The sequence below is a fragment of the Rosa rugosa genome, chromosome 2, assembly GCF_958449725.1.
Source record: "Rosa rugosa chromosome 2, drRosRugo1.1, whole genome shotgun sequence".
Taxonomy (NCBI): Eukaryota; Viridiplantae; Streptophyta; class Magnoliopsida; order Rosales; family Rosaceae; genus Rosa; species Rosa rugosa.
The window spans coordinates 55,345,208-55,365,758 of record NC_084821.1 but is presented as its reverse complement, the minus strand read 5'-3'; the positions used below and the strand labels follow the sequence as shown (position 1 = coordinate 55,365,758).

Sequence of the window (20,551 nt, the reverse complement as noted above, 5' to 3'; positions counted from 1 at the left end):
TTCTTTATTTTTTTACCCCTCTGTATTGTTTTACTACGACTATACTATTTAACATTCAATAGTGAACAATAATATTTGTGTGATTTTACTGTTTTGCCCCTCCTGCAAGATTCATCACCCACTTTAAATATATGCACATAATTTCGGCCTTAATCTATAACTCACACACAAGTCAAATGGTGTGTTGACAGTTTCTAGTTGTCTCTATTTAACAAACTCTAAAAGTGTGGAGTTTTTAAAAATCTTCATGTGTAGTATTTTCTCAAATTTATGATGTGTAATTCTTGAATTTTCAGCACACCCCATCATGTGTGACATAACTACAAGCATTGAGAACCTTCAATATGTGGCCTTAGTCCTTCAAATTCAAACCCTTTTTTTTTTTTTTGAGAATAAGAAACCTTTGTTGATAACGAAAATTACAGAACATGGGAATGACCGGTGGTGGACAAGAACTCCCCACTCTCCTCCCTAAAACCTAAACCAGTTACGGGTCCGTCATCCAGAATGACCTCCTTGAGCCGAAAGGGGCCAACCCCTAACCACCTATATCGCCCACCCCCTCGGGCTACAGAGAATCCCGAGAATCTCGATACCACCTCATAGACAACCGCCATAAAAACCAACGCCCTCTTCCACATCGTGTCCCAATGATACCAGACCACATGCAAGGATCATTTGTCAGCACATTGACCATAAGATAAAACCGAAACAAAACCAACTCGTCCCCAGGAATGACACCAAATCCATGGCACCTCAATTTGACCCAACCCTAGCTCAAAAGAGTAGGGACATACTAATGACCAGAAAAGACTAACCAAAAATAAAACTCTAAACAAGACTAGACCAAAGCAATCACAATCAACTTCCCTCTCTCCAATTTCACCGCCGGCAGACCACCTCCACAAATCTTGCCCTTCGAGCTCACCTCCCCAGAGATACCTAATCAATACCGCAAGCCACACTGATACACCTGCCTGTCGTCGGCCGGATCCAGATCTGGAAACAAATCCACTACAATCCAAACCACCGAGAAACAAGAAGGGAATCACCGTGCCCTTCCACCCCGAAATGAAATCGCTCCACTCATCTGTGTCCATCCGCTTGGGAGCCCGAACCCACCTCTGCAAACATCGCTGAGCGACCAACCTCCGAACAGAGACCAGCGCCATACGATCCATGGCATGCCGCCGCCACGATCTGGCCTCTGGCCCCTTGCTCCAAGCCTGCACCGCTGCCGAATTCCCCCTCCACGCCTGCGCCTCTGCCTGAGAGTAGAGAAGAAGCATGCAAAGCCCAGACCAACAAAGAGAAGACAAAGCCCCCATCTCCCGTCCGACAACACCTGCCATACGTCGCTGAGGCGGGAAGCCACGATCGACGAGAAGGCGCCGCCGGACGAGCGTCAAACTCTCCTTCGCTCTTTCCAAACCCTAGCTTTCTCTCCTGTTTTCTCGGTGCTCTTCAAATTCAAACCCTTAGCTCTTAACACAATCAAAAAGAATATATAATCCACTCTATAACATGTGAAGAAAGTGAGGAAACGTTGTAACATCTACTAATTAGCAATCAACGTACGTCCTACATTGATTTACTCTTATGTGGTCTAATTAAGCATTCGAAACCCTTCACGATTATGTTCCTTTGCTAGAGTTTCTCGAATCCTATATATCGTTACAGAAAGCCTTACTTCGTAGTTCGGATCCACACACCGGGTTTCGGGTTATCGGTATTTTATGGACAGAAAAAAAAAAAAAAAAAAAATACAATAGGGCGGTCCTTTCGGTCAGAAAGATACTGCGGTTAGAATTTTTCTCATTCATATTGGGCCAGTCGGTTCCTAGTGTTAGTAGTACTCAGGCCTGTGCAATGTGCAGCAATAGCAGCAACTACTCGTGCGAGACTGCCAGCCAGACCCTGGCATGGATCAACGCCATCGTCGACTTCATAAAACCCTTCTCTTTCTTGACCAACGCTCACGTCGTCAATTTCTTCAAGGTTCCTTCTCGCTCTTTAGAGATTCTATTTCTACCGCAAATCAAAATAAGTGTACTGATTTTATTTTTATTTTGCAGGATAGACTGTGGGAGGCGATTGATGAGGAATGGATGGATTGCTTACGGGAGGAAGCAGTCGAAAATCTGCTCCAAATTCCTTGCGGAGTGGTGCAGGTACTCTTTTGATTGCTTGCTTGTTCTAAAATTAGAAGGAAGGAAATGAATTTGAGCTGCATTTGAATTTGAATTTGAATTTGTGGTTAGGATCACTGGCCGGCTTCGCTGAAGGAATTTATTGTTACTTTGAGGTCTCTTGCGCTTCCTCGACAGCAGGCCGACTTGCAGGCGGTATGGTCTTGAATTTGAGTTCGCATTTGGTTTTAGTATGATTGTGTATACAGGAAACTATAAAATCCGAAAAGTTCATGATAGTTGTGTTAAAATGGGAGATACACAGGGTGAAAAATGATCTCGCAGTAATGCAGTATGGTTGGAGTAATGAGAGATTGAATCAGTGGAAAGATGTATTTTGGAAGAGTGAAAATTTATATCGTTTCCTTATGGTATACTCGTTTTTGAAATGACAGGTATTGCCTGGAATGAGCATGACTTCACTCAACAGTGTTCTTTCGACGGGCATGAATTCGAAGAAGAAACATGAAGTGAGTCTCGGCATTTTTTTTTTGAACCTTGTCCTTTCTTTTACCCCTTTTATAATGCTCCTTATGCGTTTTCGAAGCATTGATTAATGATGAATTCGTTCGTTGATCTTGGTGTTCGATTCCTAGACTGGAGTTTGTGATTTCAATCCTTCTTTTTTCCATCTGATCAGTGATTGTGTAGGGATACTTCATTAATAAATGGTCCTGGTATGTGCAGGTAGAAGTTCTTTCTGCTGTTGTCAATTCAGTTGCAAACACCATTGGTGCTCACGCAATAATTGATGTTGGTGCTGGTCAGGTAGTCCTGCTTTATTATACATTTCATTTGTTGTGTGTGTGTGTGTTCATTCTGTTTCCCTTATGACCAAATGGCTAAACTTGACTTGGTCAACTTTATCCTAACAGTAGGTTCACGTCTCCCTACTTCCTTTGGCTGAAAGAAAGATGTTTCTTTTCTCCAAGATAGATTAGAAATTTGAATTAATCAGAAAGTAATGGTAGGAAGTGCTTCTGCTCCTCCCCCCCCCCCCCCCCCCCCCCCTTAAATATGATGGTAGTAGTACTTGGTCTGAACTAATTTACCATTTTTGAATAAATTATTTTTCAGGGGTATCTTGCACAAGTACTTTCCTTCCACTACCAACATTCGGTAATTGCAATTGATGCCTGCTCTCACCATGGAAGGGTTACCAATGCACGAGCAGAGCAAATCAAGAAACATTATGCTGCTCAGATGCGTAAATCTGCGTATGGGACATATCCTTTTCTCTCTCTCTCAGTTTTTATTTTTTATTTGTTATTAATTTTTTTTTTTTTTTTTGGACTTTAATTATCTCTCATAGAAGAAAGTCAATCTTTTTGTGTTGGTCATATGACAAATGTGGCATGCTGAGGGGTTGAACAATTATTTTTAGCTTCTTTAGAAAGTCATACCGTGGAATAACCCGATAAGTAGTTTGTAAATTTAATCGAGTTTATATCTATTCAAGTTTTTGCTAGTTTGTCCAAGGGAGAGAGAGAGATCACTTAAACCATATGATTGGTCAACTATGTATCCATCTCAAACCTCAAAGAGGCATATTTATTTGATGGGATGGGGTTCCCATTTCTCACAATTTATCCTTTTGGTCACTAAGTAGTTTATAGTTTGGGTAGTATGTGATTTGTTCAGGGAAGAAGGCTGCCTAGGTTGGATGCATCAATCACTTGCTCTTGCTTTATTTCAAAATATCTCATATTGTATCACATTTTGCAAGCCTTATACTTATAAATTGCTTTTTCTTTGGGGGGTTAGAGCAGGAAACAGGAGTTTGAATGTGCCTAAGACAGTCACATGCAATGTGATGTCTATTGACATGTTGAAAGCTTTGGCTGATACATCACTGCATAAAGATAATGCCTCTGTACTACAATCTTCCTGCAATGCAGATTGTGAAACATCATTGGTTCTTGCTGGGCTTCATGCTTGTGGAGATCTTTCGGTGACGATGCTCAAGTGAGTTCTCAAGTGTTCTTTGAATCTTATGTCTCTCTTTTAAAATAAGTTTAGCATAAGTTACCTTTAGGCCTTTACTCTTCTTCTTCCATTACTATAGCTAAACAATCTTTCTACATTAGTTGATTCCTTAACTCCTATGGTAGTTAAAGTTCCTTCAACATTTTTAGCCATTCTATTATTGCTATAAAAAAATAAAATCAATAATTAAAAAAAAACCACTATATGAGAATTACTCTCTTAATCGCTACCATCCTCTTGAAATAATTGATCAGGATTCCCATAATGATCACCATTTAGTAATTGCTGACGATCAGTCATCACCTGTCCTAAGCTTTAGTTACTAATTTTGCTTTTCCATTACTCGATTCTGATTCTGCATAAACCATAAAACTTTATCATCAACTTGTCACAGAGGCTACAACATTCAACAAAAGGATGTATTTGTTTTATGCCATGTATTTTATGGTATCATTTATGTTATATACCCTGCTAGTTGCAAAGGGATAAGTGTACCTTTTTGAAACAGGACCTTTATGGAGTGCGAAGAGGTTAAAGCAGTTGTTAGTGTTGGCTGCTGTTACAACCTATTGTCTGAAGAGGGTTTCAACCATGTGGGGTCTCAATGTGGTTTTCCCATGAGTTGTGGTGTTAAAGCTGCTGGCTTGTCACTTGGGAAAAGTTCGCGTGACCTTGCTTGTCAAGTAAGGGCATATGTTGTTTCTCTGATTACCTTCTTTCTGCCTTGCTTTCTCTCTTGTTTTTATTTGTTTTGTTCATAGAAGAACATGGAAATTCAGAAAGAGTGAGGTTTCATTTCACCTTATCAAAGAATAACAGCTCTTGGTGTGGGGAGGACTTTGCTTAAGTCTAATTGATGAAGAAAAATGAACATTAAGGAGGATCAAACTATTTTAAAGGTTTTGCTGATGGGAAAAGCAATATAATTACTAATGCTGTCATATTACATTAGTTCTCTCATAGTTCTAAGAAAAATTTGCAAAATTCATCCAGGAACTTTTGCAAGTTAGTTCTTTCTCTCAGGCTTGAGTCCATAACTTCATGTTTGCTTTCTCTTGTTAGAGTGCAGAGAGATGGAGTTGTCTGGAAAATGATGCTGGTCTCCATAATTTTGAGTTGCATACTTTCCGCTCTGCTTTTCAGATGGTATGCAATATTTAGACCTTGCAGTTAGCCAGCAGTTTGAGTATTGAATATGTTATACATTTACTTTAAAAATTCTTTTCTGGTTACAGTCATTTACATATTTTTAGACTGCGCATCAGTTTATACTATAATATGATATTTACCACTTAAATATTATGGTATCCAGGGTTTGTTTAGGTAAGAATAATGTCAAACCAAATTGGTTAGCATGGTTTTATTTTTATTTATTTTTTCTTTTTTTTTCTTTTTTGTGCATTGCATTGCATTGCAGAAATTGTAATTGGATCTGACAAAATTGTTGAACTTTCCCAGAGCATGAAACTCTGATGCATGTATCTACATACTCGAGTTGTTAACAGTTCCTGGTCGAGTTCATGATTCTTTTACCCAACAAAAACGTTTCTATTTCCAAGTTAGAGAGAGATTAGAAGTAGGAGGAAAAGTTTTCTAATTTTGTTACAAGTTTAGTTTTGTTGCTTGCACTCCCTTGGCACTTCAAACTAATTGATGGACTTGTATAAAAAAACTTATGGATTTTACAATCAGTTCCAATGCCCCTCACACAAATTTTAGTTGTTTATTCATGTTTTCATTATCATGTTCATTTCTACATGATAATTTTGTTTGTTCCTGAATGCTGTACAATCTTCTTATTTGAGTTTATCTATAAAAGGCCTTTCTGTTATACATAACATACTGTTTGTTCTGAAGGTTTTGAGTCTATATTATCCTGAAGTTGTGATAACCAGTCCATCCATTGGGCGTCCAAGTTAGAGAGAGATTAGAAGTAGGAGGAAAAGTTTTCTAATTTTGTTACAAGTTTAGTTTTGTTGCTTGCACTCCCTTGGCACTTCAAACTAATTGATGGACTTGTATAAAAAAACTTATGGATTTTACAATCAGTTCCAATGCCCCTCACACAAATTTTAGTTGTTTATTCATGTTTTCATTATCATGTTCATTTCTACATGATAATTTTGTTTGTTCCTGAATGCTGTACAATCTTCTTATTTGAGTTTATCTATAAAAGGCCTTTCTGTTATACATAACATACTGTTTGTTCTGAAGGTTTTGAGTCTATATTATCCTGAAGTTGTGATAACCAGTCCATCCATTGGGCGTCAAGGGAAGGCTTTGCGTCGCCAGCAACGAAGGGGCATTCCAGACTCTGCGAATCCGAAAGAAAGCACATGTTCAACATTGCCTCAATTAGCTTGTAATATGAAAGAAAGTGGCTCTCACCTAAGAACCACAAAAATCGAAGAAGGTAACAAAATGATCAATTGTAATTTGAAACTGGTTTAGCTTTCCAATATTGTGTAGCTGCTGCATCACATTATGGACTTTTGAACTGATTACAGTGCAGTATATAATTAGATAAACAAACATATGTCACAGATGACAGTTTTGAGATGGAGTTCGAGACGACAGCCATAGGCAATGGACACTCATCTAGTAAGGCCACACAATGTGAGGGGACTCCACACATTAGCAAATATCCACTTTTTAAGAAATACTGTTTATCTGGATTATGTCGCCTGGGTCTTGATCCTCCGAAGGATACAGATCTCCATGGAATATGGAAGAAAGTTCAGCCTTTTGCTGTATGTTACCTTCATACCATATATCTAGAAGTGCACTGATGCTTATGCTTTACTTATGATAATCTGTACTTCATGTTGGAATCTCGTGCACTTGCAATGATGGTTGTTCATTAGCTCCATTGATAAAATGTTTTGAATATTCAAGTCCCAAATGCATATCATCTAAATTGCTTACCTTGTCCTCCTTTTTTTTTTTGGAATCAATGTTACATCCTTTCTGTTTACATATGTTGCGCATGTATTATATTTGGCCTCTGGATCTGGATGATGCAAGAGTCTTTAGGATTCATTCTTCTACTTTACTTTGTCATCTATAATGATGGGTTGTTATTCTTGCTAATGACCTATGAATTAAGAGAGGCTCATAGGCAGATATTACTGTGGCATTTAGTCAAATATGGTGGGCTAGGCTCCAAGGAGGCTACGAATTTAGGCCTTGCTGGCTTTGTAAGAGCAATAGGAAGCCTAAGTTGTACACAAGGGGAAGGGCCAATTGGCTGTAGGATTACCAGGCTTTGTAGCAATGGGAAGGACCTATTTACATGTTTCCAGGAGAATCATATATTGGCTGCAGATTTCTGGTCACATTTATGTATTGATGGAAATTTTGTAGAGATTCTTTATATATCTTTGATCAGAATTAATTTTGATGAAAGAATGGATATGTTGGTTTTGGCTTTGAAGATTCAATATATAGTGAAATTTCTAAGAGAACTGTATTAAAAAAATTACAAATTACAAAGTCCAGATCCCCTATCTCATTGTTTGGATTAAATGTCTAGTAAAATATTATCGGAATCAACTTTGTACTGACATCTTGGTCCAGGCAATTGAGACTTGCAGTAGGGATGCTCTTCCTTTTAATTTCCTTTTTTAATGACAGTTATATCATATATGTAAGGGTTAAAGTAATTCTTACTTTGTTGCATATGAAAGGATTCCATTAGAATTACAAATTATGTCTTCATGGTGTATGAAACAACACAGCCTTGCATAGTACTTGGATTATATGGAAATGATATGGTTTACGCTTTACTTGAAGTCTAGGATCCACAGATTAAATGCTTTCTCTTGAAAAAAGAAAGAAAGAAGAAGACAATAGTAAATACTAAGCAAAATATGTGGTTGTATGCTTGTATGTAATTTTCTTCTTTTTTCATCTTTTACCTTCCCCTCATTTGCTGGATATCACATATCACTCTCTTTTCATGACATGCCTGCTCTTTCACTTTTTCTTTCTTTTCTTTTCTTTTCTTTTCTGAAGAATAGATGTAACCATGCTGTTATGTACAGGAACTTATTGGACCTTATTGGACTCTTCGAGCTGCTTTCGGGCCTCTTTTGGAAACTTTACTTTTGCTTGATAGATTATTGTTCCTACAAGAGCAAGGCAGTTCAATTGAAGTAGTCATGTTACCTATTTTTGATCCAGCATTATCCCCAAGGAATGTGGCCATTATTGCTAAAAAGTTGACACAAATTTGACACTGGCATAAAATATAGTAAGTAATACAGTCTTCCCTCTGTTCCACCTTCTCTCATGCCATTGCATGGTGCACGTGTGTGTGAGAGAACACTGTTATGCGCTCGTGCATTGTTATCCTAAAGTAGCTGTTTGTCTACCTAACTTGCTACAAGTCTAATGTGCTTGTAAATTATTTATATTTTGGACGACTTCTTTTCTTTCAAGATTTCATATCATTTTCTAATTTCAGTCTTGAAAATTTTTCAAACTTTAATAGTTGTCCTTGACTTTAGTTTTCATTATAAATCAATAATTAGCTCTCTCAATAAAATATTCTGTACTGTACAATTAATTTGATTGAACCCTCTTGTCAACTCTCTGGATGAAGATGCCTCTGATATCTGAAACTAGATGTAGTCTGCTGGCATCAGTGAGCATCTTGCTAAATTCAGTAATAAAAATCTCAAACAAATGTTGAGAGCTTGATAGTTCAGCTTCAGCTTCAAGTCTCACTTAAATCCCACAGGATTGACAGATATTGTAATTTTTGGAATCTATTTCTGTATTTGAAAGATGAAGAGGATATTAGTAGATGAAGGGTATTTTCGGTCTATAGTGCCATTTAAAGACTAGACAACTAGTGTGCAGTTCTTTGTTTTGGTCTAAAACTTGTCTGCAGTCAAAACCTTCTTGCACTGGTTATTGGGTTGCAGTACCCATCACCTTGTAGTTGAGTTGACCATTTCTTTGCGAAAACTTAAACAAAGAAAAGTTAAAAAAGGAGAACAGCTAATCCAAGTTTAATTAATTTGTTTGTTGGGGGCATTAGTCTCTATCTCTGTACATGAGCTCAAAGAAGATATTTGAGGATTGATGAGCCTGCATATCTCCTTTTCATACAAAATGCTATGCTTTGCCATGGTTTGGTATCCCAATTATTAATCACTTCCTCTTGGCTTTGCAGAAACTTGTTGTACGACTACGAACTTATTATCCTGCAATGCAGATGTAGACGATATTTTTCGGAGGATTTGCTAACTGTATACATCATCCCACTTTATAGAGTCTCCTAGGGCAAGCTGGATTGAGAAAGACAGGTTTGTCTGTATTCACTTTTGTCATATTTTGAGTTTTTGACCCATTCCCGGAATGATTACTTCTTGAAGAAGATCCACCATACTATAAGAAATTTCAGATTGAATATCCTTGTGATACCTTGGAGATAATTTGTTCCTATTCTTGTATCTGGGAATCGAAGCATTTTGTCGATATAAGAGACAAATATGGCAGCCATCTGCTGAATCATTTTCGTTAAGAAACTGTGCTGGCTGCGTTTCAAACACTAATTGATTTGGAGCTGTGTGGAAGCACAGAATCTACATGACTAGTTTGAGTGGTATAAGCAAAGTTTGATTGTCTTTTCAGGTGTTGTTGCTAACTTGCTATAGTAAAGCCACTGGGAGGCTCGTGAGAGGGGACACGTATTAATATTTGACTGACTTTTGTCGTTTTCTGGAATAGTAGGACAATTAATTCACTTCATTTAATTCACTTCAAGTTCCTTTTGACTGGGTGGTCACAACTCACAACCCACAAGAGAACAACAATGGGACTTTTAGATAATGCTTGCTTTGGTATGAGAAAAAAAAACGACAAGGAAATAGCCGTCGCTGTAGTTTGGTCCATTTGTAGCTTGGGATGTACACGATTGATCTCATCTTATGTGTGTGTGGAAAGTTAGTTACTTGAGTCGAACACAACTTTTTGTGAATTGAAGTGAATTTAACGATTGATTTAGACAAGATGCTCTCATTGTGAACTCCGACAGTGACTTGTGTTTTAGGGGTGGTGTTGTCTTTGGTACTTCGGGATAAACTTGGTCTCAAAGTACCAAAGAGAAGACATGCCATTGACGGTCTTGCTAGAACTGGTGCTCTAACCTATCACCTTGCAAGTGACACTGATCCCAATGTGCAGATCCATTCTTCTCATTGTTAAGGTGAATTTACCAAACATGGGAAATGAAAGCGTAAAATTGAATCGTATTATACTCTAAGATTACCTTAGCAAATTAAACACTCTCCCTAAATTAGTCCAAAGCCCTAATCAAATGTTTCATGGCTTTCCTTTTGTATATCATTTTGTTGCTGTTCAGATTTGATCAAAGCAAATGCTCTAAGCTACCTACATTAGCTTGGAAACAGTACATAACATATTATGTACTACTGATTTCACTCCTCCATAGTTCAGATTGCTTATTTTCCAACAGTACATAACATATCGTCTGGTAAAAAAACATTAACATAGTCTAACAGATGATATTACAGTAAAAAAAATTTGACATTTACGTACTTTAAAATTTCTACCTGGAATTTTACTGTATTAAGTTTCAGTAATAATCTTAATCAACTATTTCTCAATCTAACGACTCATCATATAATATGATATTACATTTGGATTAACATATATAGGTGGATAAGTGGATTGTGTTGTAGGGGTTTATTCCAGCATATCGATTATTTTATTACGGCGTCAACAAATTATTACTTACCATCTCATAGTTACACATGCGACAGAAGTACACATAACATATGCTCCTTCCTTGAACATGTTCTTGTTCATCATTCACCTCCCTAATTCTGTCTCTATCTTTCACCATTCTTTTTTATTATTATTATTTTTTTTTTTGGCATTTTAATTATTTTCTTTTTGGAACAGATTCATATTCCTTCATCTAAGGTGAGGCTTTTACATCTACATTAATGTAATCCAGCTTATTCTACAACTAATTTCTAAAATACATTTAATTTCACATAGTCTTTTTGGGGTTTAGGTTAAAAACAAAAAAGAAAAAAAGAGAATGCCATCACAGTGGACCCTCCTTTTCTGGTTCAGGTGCAAGTGCCAAGTGCCAAGTGCCAACTCTCTTCTCCATCCAAATTTTTGGTTTTAAATTTTAAATATTAATTCCAAGAAGATGGAAAAGAAGGGAGGACCAAAATAACTACTACTAAATTCCCCAATTCCAATTCCAACTCCAACTCCAACTCCAACTCCATTACAATTATTAATGTACACATAAGCAGGTTGGCAGTAATCGGTTTGTCCACAACTTCACATCATCTTGACACGTAACAAATTCTTACTCCCCTTGGAGTCCTGATTTTTCGTTATAGTAAGAAAGTGTTTTTAGACTACTATTGTCCTGTTTGGAATTTGTTTTGCTTTTAAAAAAAATTAATTTTTGTCTAAAATTTTAGATTTTATTGTATTTGGGAAATAAATAAAAAGTAGCTTTAATTAAAAATTATAGGTCACTTGTAGCAGATTTTAGAAGTAACCCAAAGATTACTTTTAGAAACTGCTTTCGATTAAAACACGTTATGAAGTTATTTTATGTACTGACAGCACTTTTAAAAGTATTATTTATCAAACACGATCCTGTTTTTAATTAACAGCTGATGATTCTCACAACACAGCATCAACATTTTTTTTTTTTTTTTTTTAAATTACAGCAATCCCAAATTAGCCCTATCATTTGGTTAATATGTTTAATGACTACGTATTTAAAAGGTTAGTAAAGGCAATACTTATCACTCAACCTTAAGTTTTTTTTATTGAACAATCTATAATTATATAATTTTTTTAAGATGCTAGATGAAATCAAATAAGTAAAAATAGTAGAAGAAGTTGTACAGATTTAGAAAGTGAAAGAGTTGTTGGGAGTTTATCATTTTCTAAAGAAAAAAAATTTATAGATCCGTCACTCCATCCGTGCATGTTTTTCATTTATAAATGTTATTCAAACCCACCTTTCTTTTCTTACAATTTTACACGGAATAACCAGTTGACTTTACCCCCTTTGTTTTCCCTCTTATTCATTTGTATATATAGCTCCACCCACTTGCCTTCTTCGTTTGAGAATTGGGATCTCTCCGAAGAGAAACATTTGCTCTCTGCTCCTTAATCAACCCCTCCCCCTCCCCCTCCCCCAGTTAACCTCTCTTCCTCCTCCTCCTCCTCCTCCTCCTCCTCCTCTCTCATCTCTCTATAACTCTCCCTCTCTGAGACTCCGGGGAATTAAAGACAAAAACCAGAAAATGAGCAACATAAGCATGGTGGAGGCAAAGTTGCCCCCTGGTTTTAGGTTCCATCCCAGAGATGAAGAGCTGGTCTGTGATTATCTGATGAAGAAGGTGACTCACTCCGACTCCACTCTCATGATCGAAGTCGACCTCAACAAGTGTGAGCCTTGGGACATTCCTGGTGAGTTTCTTCATTCTCATAATTCCTCTTCTGGTTCGATTAAAACTCATTTCTTAATTTGATTCATGTCCATTTCGTCTGCATGAAGTAATAATATACTACGGTATAAACCTCCATATCATATGTACTGTTATTTTGAGCTCCTTTTTGGTTCGAAATGGTTCTTGCAAACACAAACATAGCTAGTGATGAAACCTGAAAGCTAGTCTTCTCTTCTGTGGTCATAATTACAGACCATTAGGCTGTTGCAGCTGTCTTGCTCTATTAATTTGGTAATTGACAAAACGAAGAGATCAGTAAAAACAAAACTGCAGGTTGAAATTTTCATCAATATGATTAGAATTATATATTTTTAAGGGCGTCCAATCAGGTTGTTAATTTGGGTTTGTCATGGCCTCTACCAATCAAATAGATTGGACCTGTTATCATGTGACCAATAGGATCAGTGATGCTGATATATTAGCATGTTCACACAATAATTGGGCACAAAGTTGCTCACATTTTATTTCATTAGAGAAAAGGAAAAGAAACAGACAACTTTTTTTTTTTTTTTTTTTTGTTCTTTTGACGAGGAAATAGACAAGGGTGGTTCTATTCAGACCTCTCTATTTGCTATATGGACCTCCTTTCATATTTTTACACATCAAACTTCCAATTTTGCCCATATTTTTTCTTTTTTCAGTTTTGCCTCCTCTTCCCCGTCTCAACTGTTATCTTTGCGACCTAAACCTTGTCACTCTCTCTGTCGACCAAAACACTCTTAACATAATTGTTGTGAAGCAAGATGGATGACTTCGTCTCCGAACTCCTAAGTTGATCAAACTCATTCTCTCTCCTCTTTTTGTTTTCTTCCATCGATGTTGATGGAGGATGGGAATTGAAGGAGCTTTCGTTAAGCTCTCACCTTGAATTTTGATTAATAAACCTTAACAAAAATTCATACAAAAAATCAAGACCAATTAAAGTAGCAATAGTAGCTGAGAACTGAGAATGATTCACAACCAAAGGTATATTGAATTGTGAATAATGCTTTACCCAGATTTCAAAATGAAAACAATTCTAATAATTGTAAAAGACAAAATGAAGCATGAAGAAATTATGGGATTTTTGTTCATTATGCTTTGGTTCTTAATTGTAATCCATCCTGTCGTTAGCAGATTGAAGGAATAAACTTTGATGTCATAAGCCAGAAATCACTCTCCTACGTCCAGGAGCAGTGACAGCAACGATCTTGAAGACCTCAATTTCCTTTTTTTTTTCTTGTTTTTTTTTTCAGGGGTAGATTTGGATTTTAAAATTTTTAAAAAATTAGGGAGGTCCAAATATTAAATTTGGAGGTCTAACTAGAATCACCCAATAGACAACTTGTTGATCCACTATATATTTGATATATAGGTTTTCATTTCTACAGTAATTAGAATATGCCATTTATTTATGATATAATATATCATTGAAGTTGTTTGACGTATTCTTGGCATTCTTTGTTGCTGATTTTTTTTTTTTTTTGGCAAGACTTTGTTGCTGATTTTTAAAAGACATTGGATTATAAACAAAAATAAATTCGGTTTTACAACGTTGCTTTTCCCTTTGTAAAATGTGAGCAACTTTGTGTACAATCATCAGATCTTCTTGATTTGGTACATGCATATGTTTATGACTAAAGTATTTTCTACCCTCATACACATGATTTATGTAAAACAAACTCAAATTACTTAAATAAGTTTTGTAGAGCTTACTTCTATGGTACTACGAACTCATCAATAACTCCCTAAATCGATGCGTTTTTGGCTTTGAATTTAAGATTTATTACCTAACTACATGAATGTACACGGCTTTGAACTGTACTGAGTTGTGTCTAAAGTCTATGGTCACTCGTTAACATGTGACATCCACCCACGTGCATATGTATGATTTCAATTTCTAGCATTCCATGATAATTTTTTAAATAACATTGTAAACTACTAATATGCAATTAATTAGTTATGGTCGATAGCCTATTCTTGCATACGATAAAACTCTTGAGAGAAAATTATCTAGAGCGAGAGGACTTATACTCATCACAAACTGCTTGTAGATGACTTTAATTATATTTTTAGAGCTTTGAAATTAAGGTTCCCTCACCTAATTTTAACTGTACATAGCATGAGTAATCCACCGGCACGGATAAATGACTTTGAACCGTAGTTTGTTTGTACCTGAGTCTACACCTCATTTATTAGGTGTCGTCGACGCCCACGTAAATAGAGAAGAATAATGTCAACATAATATGGACTGAAAAGATAATTTCACTAATTTCGAACTCTAGTGGATTTACGAATTGCATATTTAGTCAATTAGTTGAGTTCATATTCTTATATGCAATAGAACTTATTGGAGAGAATTATGGAGGCTTCCCTACCGCCATTTTGATGAGGTTGAGAGCTACATATGATCTTTATTTTGAATTTTCTGGAAGCCGCTAGCTCCCAAACATCTATGTATATATAGGGGAAAATTCATTCCCCCATAAATGGCTCTATCTTAGTTTGTCACTATGATACAAAAGATATCCCGTTTATTACTTTTTGAAGAAATGGACAGTCCCAATTGGTATGCTCCCAACCAAAAGTTGAGATAGTGATTGTGATAACAAAGCAAAACCCTAAAGTCTAGTTCCTACCCCATCGTGACCACACGCGTGTATGATCAGGTTAGAAAGGAATTAAACTTTGTTATCCATCCTCACCCAAACCATTTAGAGGCTTAAGGCTTGTCACCATCATCCTCTAATGATATCGATCTCCTTTGATTTTTCACACATATTCTTCCTTGAAGTTCTTTTCTCAATCATCTCTATTTTATCTCAAAATAGCCAAACAATAGAAAAGGTCTTCCTCCTGACAGGTGTTCACTTATTTAATTATCAACAGATAATGACACAAAAAGCGTATAGAGTAGAATTTACATATATCAACGATTGATAAAACGATCATAAGTCGTATTATTTGTAATCATGTGCCCCTTTAACACAAAGAAACTTGTATTGTGAAATACCAAAAGGAAATAGAGACTTTAGTATTGTGACCTTAGCACACTTGACACTTTGACAGTTTATGCAACAATTTAGGTTGAACAGTTTTCTGAAGACTTGGACACTGACCTCTCAACTGCATAAACATAATAGTTTGGATATAGTTCAGCTATTTTAGCCAAACATGGGTGATGATGAGTCACCACCGATGCTTTTTTGTCGCCATGTGTTGGCTATCTATGCAAAGAAGTCTTCGCTTGACATCACTGCATATTAAACAGTTGATTAATACTGGCACTATCAGATTCGATCTGAAAATTTTACCAAAAGTATAAGATATCGAATATATTAGTACAGTGGATTAATACTACATATGTTATAAATAGTATATTAGCAAATTCCGTAGTGCATGGCAAGGAATAAGTCAGAGCATTGTTTAGGATTCTTCCTAGCTGGTGTAGCCGTTAATTATATCAGAAGGTGTTCGCCTAATGTAAAACCCTAGAATTTCATTGAAACTTGAAAGCGCTTCTCATTCTATATAACATTATTTCATACATACTAACACTACCATTGTTTATTATCAAAATTTGTGATTAATTAGTGTTCACGATACATGTTTGACATGGCAGAAAGTGCATGTGTCGGAAAAAAGGAATGGTATTTCTACAGTCAGCGTGATCGGAAATATGCGACGGGGCTTCGAACAAACCGAGCAACGGCAACTGGGTATTGGAAGGCCACCGGAAAAGACAGGCCAATCTTTCGCAAAGGAACAACCCTAGTGGGTATGAGGAAAACCTTGGTGTTCTACCAGGGTAGGGCTCCCAAAGGCAGAAAATCCGACTGGGTGATGCATGAGTTCCGGCTTGAAGATCCCTTTGGTTCTCCCGAAATATCTTCACTCAAGGTACTTGCTGATATTGTGTTCATAGTTTTTGCATATCAAATCCTAAACACTAAATTGTAGAGTCAAAATAACCCTAATTAACCCTAAAATGAAGTCGTAATATCAACACCATTAAAAGATCATCAACGATTCCTATTTTCCTATTTCAATTAGTGGAGCAAGTGATATATTTGCAAATTAACAGCTGCCCATAATAGTTATTCTGACAAAGCACACAATAGTGTAGTTTCAATTATGCTAATTATATCATGAGAAACTTTAGGCTATTGGCGTTTTTCAACTTTAATTAGCTACCTGCTGCTAAACATCCAAATCCTCTTTGTTCTTGTTAATTAATTTCAATTGGTAATCTACTGAGAATTTTGAAGGAGTATGGGGTGGCAACTGGCAAGTGGTAACTTACAAAAGAATTTCTATTATTTATGATATTTGACTTCTTATGAAAATATTTCATCTCCATGTATATAGAGCCAAACGCATATTTGTCTACATTTGTCATGACAAATTTGCCAATTTTATCGTATCATATAAATTATGGTAGCTCACCTAAGCACATTCTAGCCGGTTATTAAATACTAAGTCTATCTATAGTTAATTCTTGTCAGCTGTAATGCATTTTAAATGAAATAATGGTCAGCAAAAACCCTAGTATTAACTAGTGGCTGCTAGCTAATTCTTAATTAATCTCATGTGTCATATATTTCCATTCTAAGTGTTTGTTTATTAAATTGTTGTTTATTTATGTATATACAGGAAGATTGGGTTCTATGCAGAGTGTTTTACAAAAACAGAGAACTAATTGCTGCCAAACCCAGCATGGGATCGTCGATTAGCTGCTATGACGATGATACAGGCTCTTCATCTCATCAGCTGCCAGCTCTGATGGACTCTTACATCAGCTTCGATGGCCAAACTCATCAACAGCAACAGCAACATCACCATGATTATGAGTATCATCATCATCAGCAAGTGCCCTGCTTCTCCATTGACACACTTTTCTCTCAAAACCAAGTGACTACCAACCCAATTTTCACCACTCAAAACAGCAACACTATGGAACAGAACGTACCCTCCACCGGCTGTGGCCAGTCGTCGAATGCGGCGACAACTACACTCCTTGACACTGCTAATTTTTCATGTGACAATAGGAAGGTACTGAAGGCTGTTTTGAGTCATCTTACCAAGATGGAAAGCAGCTGCTACCCTAGCACACCGTCGTCGGTCTTGAAAGGCTCATCACCACAAAGCTTCGGAGGAGAAGCTGCTGGAAGTAGTTCGGATAACTACCTGTCTGATCATCAAGTTGGTATGCCCAACGTTTGGAGTCACTATTGATTGATATTAATTTGCTCCATTTATGTACGTAGATTCAAACAAATATTCAACGAATATTGTAAAGTCAAGTTTAGAAGTATGCATATGCATGGAATTAGCAATTGGTTTGCATGTGGTGGTTTAACTTCGTGTATCTCGTTTTGGCTTGCGTTTCGATGTAAGTCCTTGGGTGTATTATAAATATAAGGGTTTGTCTTGCTTCATAATTTATAAAAGAAAACCCTTAAATTTATAATATACGGATCGAGCTAGTAAAGAAAAAACGAGACAATTAGAGAAATTAATTTATTTGGTAGTATTGCATTTGAATTTCAATTGTAGTTTTAATGGTTAATTGTGTAATTTGAAAGGGATAATTTGAAAGGGAGCGGATAAGCAAATTGTTTTTTCTTCTTGGATTTTTCCAATAATGATGGAGTGCGTAGTATAGGCTAGGGTAATAGGATATCCTATGCAGTTTGGAACAACAACAGCAAAATCATTAATTATATATGTGAAGGTATACGTCTTCCTAGTTTGATCAATAACCTGTCTTCCTAGTTTCTTCAGATACATGGATGCTTGGCATTAGTAGGTAATGATCAGTGATGGCACCTAGTTTTTTTTAATTAGGCAGGCACGTACGTAGCAGTTTGCAGATCCCATCTTACTCCATGAAAACTGGTTTTTTTTTTTTTTTTTTTAAGTAAAGGTCCATTGCATTAGATGACCAGCCAAAAAGATAGAACTTACAGACACTTAAAGACAGAAAAATAAGCTCCTATCTAAGTACTGCAAATTAACTCATTACAAGTCAAGTTGAACCCGCTATTAAAGTGAACCCAAAAACAAAGAACGACTCTGTGTCTTCTGAGGAAAAATCATCTTCTAGCCCTCCATTCGCCAGGCACGCAATTGTGGTACGAAAAGAAGCGACTTCCCAGCAAACAAAGAGGAGCCAATTCCTCATCTATGAGCAGCTTCAGCCAGTCAAACTCAAGATAATTACCAATTCCATAGAACCACGATCTGAATTACGACTGACACTTTAAAGACCTTAAAAAAGCCCAAATAACCCAAGTAGGTCAAATTCTCAGGCCAGACCCGCCCGACGCACTAAGTAATGGATGAGGGTGGCAAGATACCCTCCTTGGCAGCCCACAATTTAGGCCTAGGTGTAGAACCCAGCAGCCCAAGTTTGAGCCTAGGCCCAAAAGCCCAAACCCAAACTCGAGCAAGCAAGACAGCAGCCTTAGCTCCCAGTAGCCAAGCCGTCGTCCATCCCTTCGACTGCCAACCGCGACCGAGCCTGACCATGGTGAACTCAAGCCACGAGCCTGACCATGGTGAACTCAAGCCACAAACCCAAATTAAAAACGTCTCCGAGCACCTACACAAAAACGTTAACCAAGAATCGATCACCTTTGTTGAACAACCCTGCACCGACAACCGAGATTGAAGGCGATCAAAACTGGTCCCCCATCCAGACCCCAGTCACGTCGGTATCAGCCCGACGCACAAAGCCACAAACAGGTCGCACGTAGTTGTTCTGGCTCCCAGAAACCGCCACCAATCTTCCTTAATTCGACAGCACAAAGCCACAAACTGGTCGCCAAGATCCTAGCTAGCTAGAAACAAGCCGGATCTTTCCAACCCTCTGTCACCTCCAAACAGACATGAGATCTGCGACTTGCGACCTACGACAAGGGTTCACCGGTGAAGACTACCGCGCCACCGCTACAGTCTGCTCAGAAACCCTAGAGGCTCTGCTTGATAATAGAAAACTCTATGCAAAAAGTTAACCCAACAGCATTCAATATAACCTTTTTTTCTTCTTTTCTTTCCTAAATAATGATTAATATAACCTCTCCCAATTGAAAACTGGCTAGTTATCAAAACATAGTCTTAGGGCAACTCCAACCTTTAGGGTTCAAAATCAGTTTTGGGATTTTTATAGAACTCATCATCTCCAACCCATAATTTTTGGTGGATCTAGTCCTATAATTATGAGACTTGGAGCCATTTCCAGTCTCAAATATGTGACAAAACCAAGACCAGGACTTGGAACAGTGTCCCGGGACCACTCCAAATTCCAGCCCAGCCCAGAAGCTCGACTGACGCGCCGGAAGGAGAGCTGGGCAGCACGCGCGTCAGGGTGAAACGAGGAAGCGAAGAAACGCGCCAACTCGCGCTGGAGAGAGGTAATACGCCTGCTGTGGTCTGCTCCACTGGGCCCCACCAGCTTCGGCCTGTCGGAAACCGACCGTTGGGACACACAACGGTCTGATAATGTACGGCTCAGATCATTCCATTTTGAAAATGGACGGTCTGATGTTTTCATTTTTTTTTACTGAAATCATATATCTCAAATCTGATGGCTCAGATTTGATGTTAAAAAGAGATCAATGGCTCTGGTTAATTCAAGGCTTATTAATTCCATTTTGTTCCAAAAAAAATTAAAAAAATATCAGAAATTTGAGGGAAAATAATATACCCGTTAGAACAGTAAATTATATGAAATTCTATAAATACCAACCCATTTTTTTCTATTTCCTCACACCGTATATGCCGACACTAATAAAAAAAATTAAACATTTTTTTATTCATTAAATAATAAGAATAATTATTAAATATTATGATAAATTGTTAAATGATTTTTTC

General features: G+C 37.1%; 2 protein-coding genes across 5 annotated transcripts; both read left to right on the top strand.

Moving 5' to 3' along the window:
* Positions 1 to 1,813: 1,813 nt before the first annotated feature.
* On the top strand, positions 1,814 to 10,207 carry LOC133728547 (uncharacterized). Of its 4 annotated transcripts, XR_009855899.1 has the most exons (14): positions 1,814 to 1,998; positions 2,076 to 2,171; positions 2,262 to 2,345; positions 2,585 to 2,659; positions 2,877 to 2,957; positions 3,267 to 3,406; positions 3,954 to 4,154; positions 4,684 to 4,858; positions 5,238 to 5,321; positions 6,390 to 6,588; positions 6,720 to 6,925; positions 8,219 to 8,427; positions 9,355 to 9,487; positions 9,816 to 10,207. XR_009855899.1 is itself a non-coding variant. In XM_062155953.1 (13 exons), exons 1-12 carry the CDS (start codon positions 1,870 to 1,872, stop codon positions 8,408 to 8,410), a joined length of 1,662 nt encoding a protein of 553 aa, XP_062011937.1. In that variant the 5' UTR covers positions 1,814 to 1,869; the 3' UTR covers positions 8,411 to 8,427; positions 9,355 to 9,793. The 4 variants fall into 4 exon arrangements, 3 of the variants coding, with proteins under 3 accessions (XP_062011937.1, XP_062011938.1, XP_062011939.1); XM_062155953.1 differs by lacking the exon at positions 9,816 to 10,207 and having other exon boundaries at positions 9,355 to 9,793; XM_062155954.1 differs by lacking the exons at positions 9,355 to 9,487; positions 9,816 to 10,207 and having other exon boundaries at positions 8,219 to 8,634.
* A 2,139-nt stretch (positions 10,208 to 12,346) lies between these two features.
* LOC133728546 (NAC domain-containing protein 21/22) lies at positions 12,347 to 18,022 on the top strand. Its single transcript, XM_062155952.1, has 3 exons — positions 12,347 to 12,656; positions 16,299 to 16,576; positions 17,330 to 18,022. The coding sequence occupies exons 1-3, from the start codon at positions 12,491 to 12,493 to the stop codon at positions 17,909 to 17,911; spliced, it is 1,026 nt and encodes a 341-aa protein (XP_062011936.1). The 5' UTR covers positions 12,347 to 12,490; the 3' UTR covers positions 17,912 to 18,022.
* Positions 18,023 to 20,551: the final 2,529 nt, after the last annotated feature.

Excerpts from the sequence above, each read along its gene's own strand:
- LOC133728547 (XM_062155953.1), top strand. The coding sequence starts at position 1,870 with ATGTGCAGCAATAGCAGCAACTACTCGTGCGAGACTGCCAGCCAGACC. Across the intron at positions 2,172-2,261 it reads TTCCTTGCGGAGTGGTGCAG|GATCACTGGCCGGCTTCGCT; the intron begins GTACTCTTTTGA and ends ATTTGTGGTTAG. Across the intron at positions 2,958-3,266 it reads TTGATGTTGGTGCTGGTCAG|GGGTATCTTGCACAAGTACT; the intron begins GTAGTCCTGCTT and ends ATTATTTTTCAG.
- LOC133728546 (XM_062155952.1), top strand. The coding sequence starts at position 12,491 with ATGAGCAACATAAGCATGGTGGAGGCAAAGTTGCCCCCTGGTTTTAGG. Across the intron at positions 12,657-16,298 it reads TGAGCCTTGGGACATTCCTG|AAAGTGCATGTGTCGGAAAA; the intron begins GTGAGTTTCTTC and ends TTGACATGGCAG. Across the intron at positions 16,577-17,329 it reads CCGAAATATCTTCACTCAAG|GAAGATTGGGTTCTATGCAG; the intron begins GTACTTGCTGAT and ends ATGTATATACAG.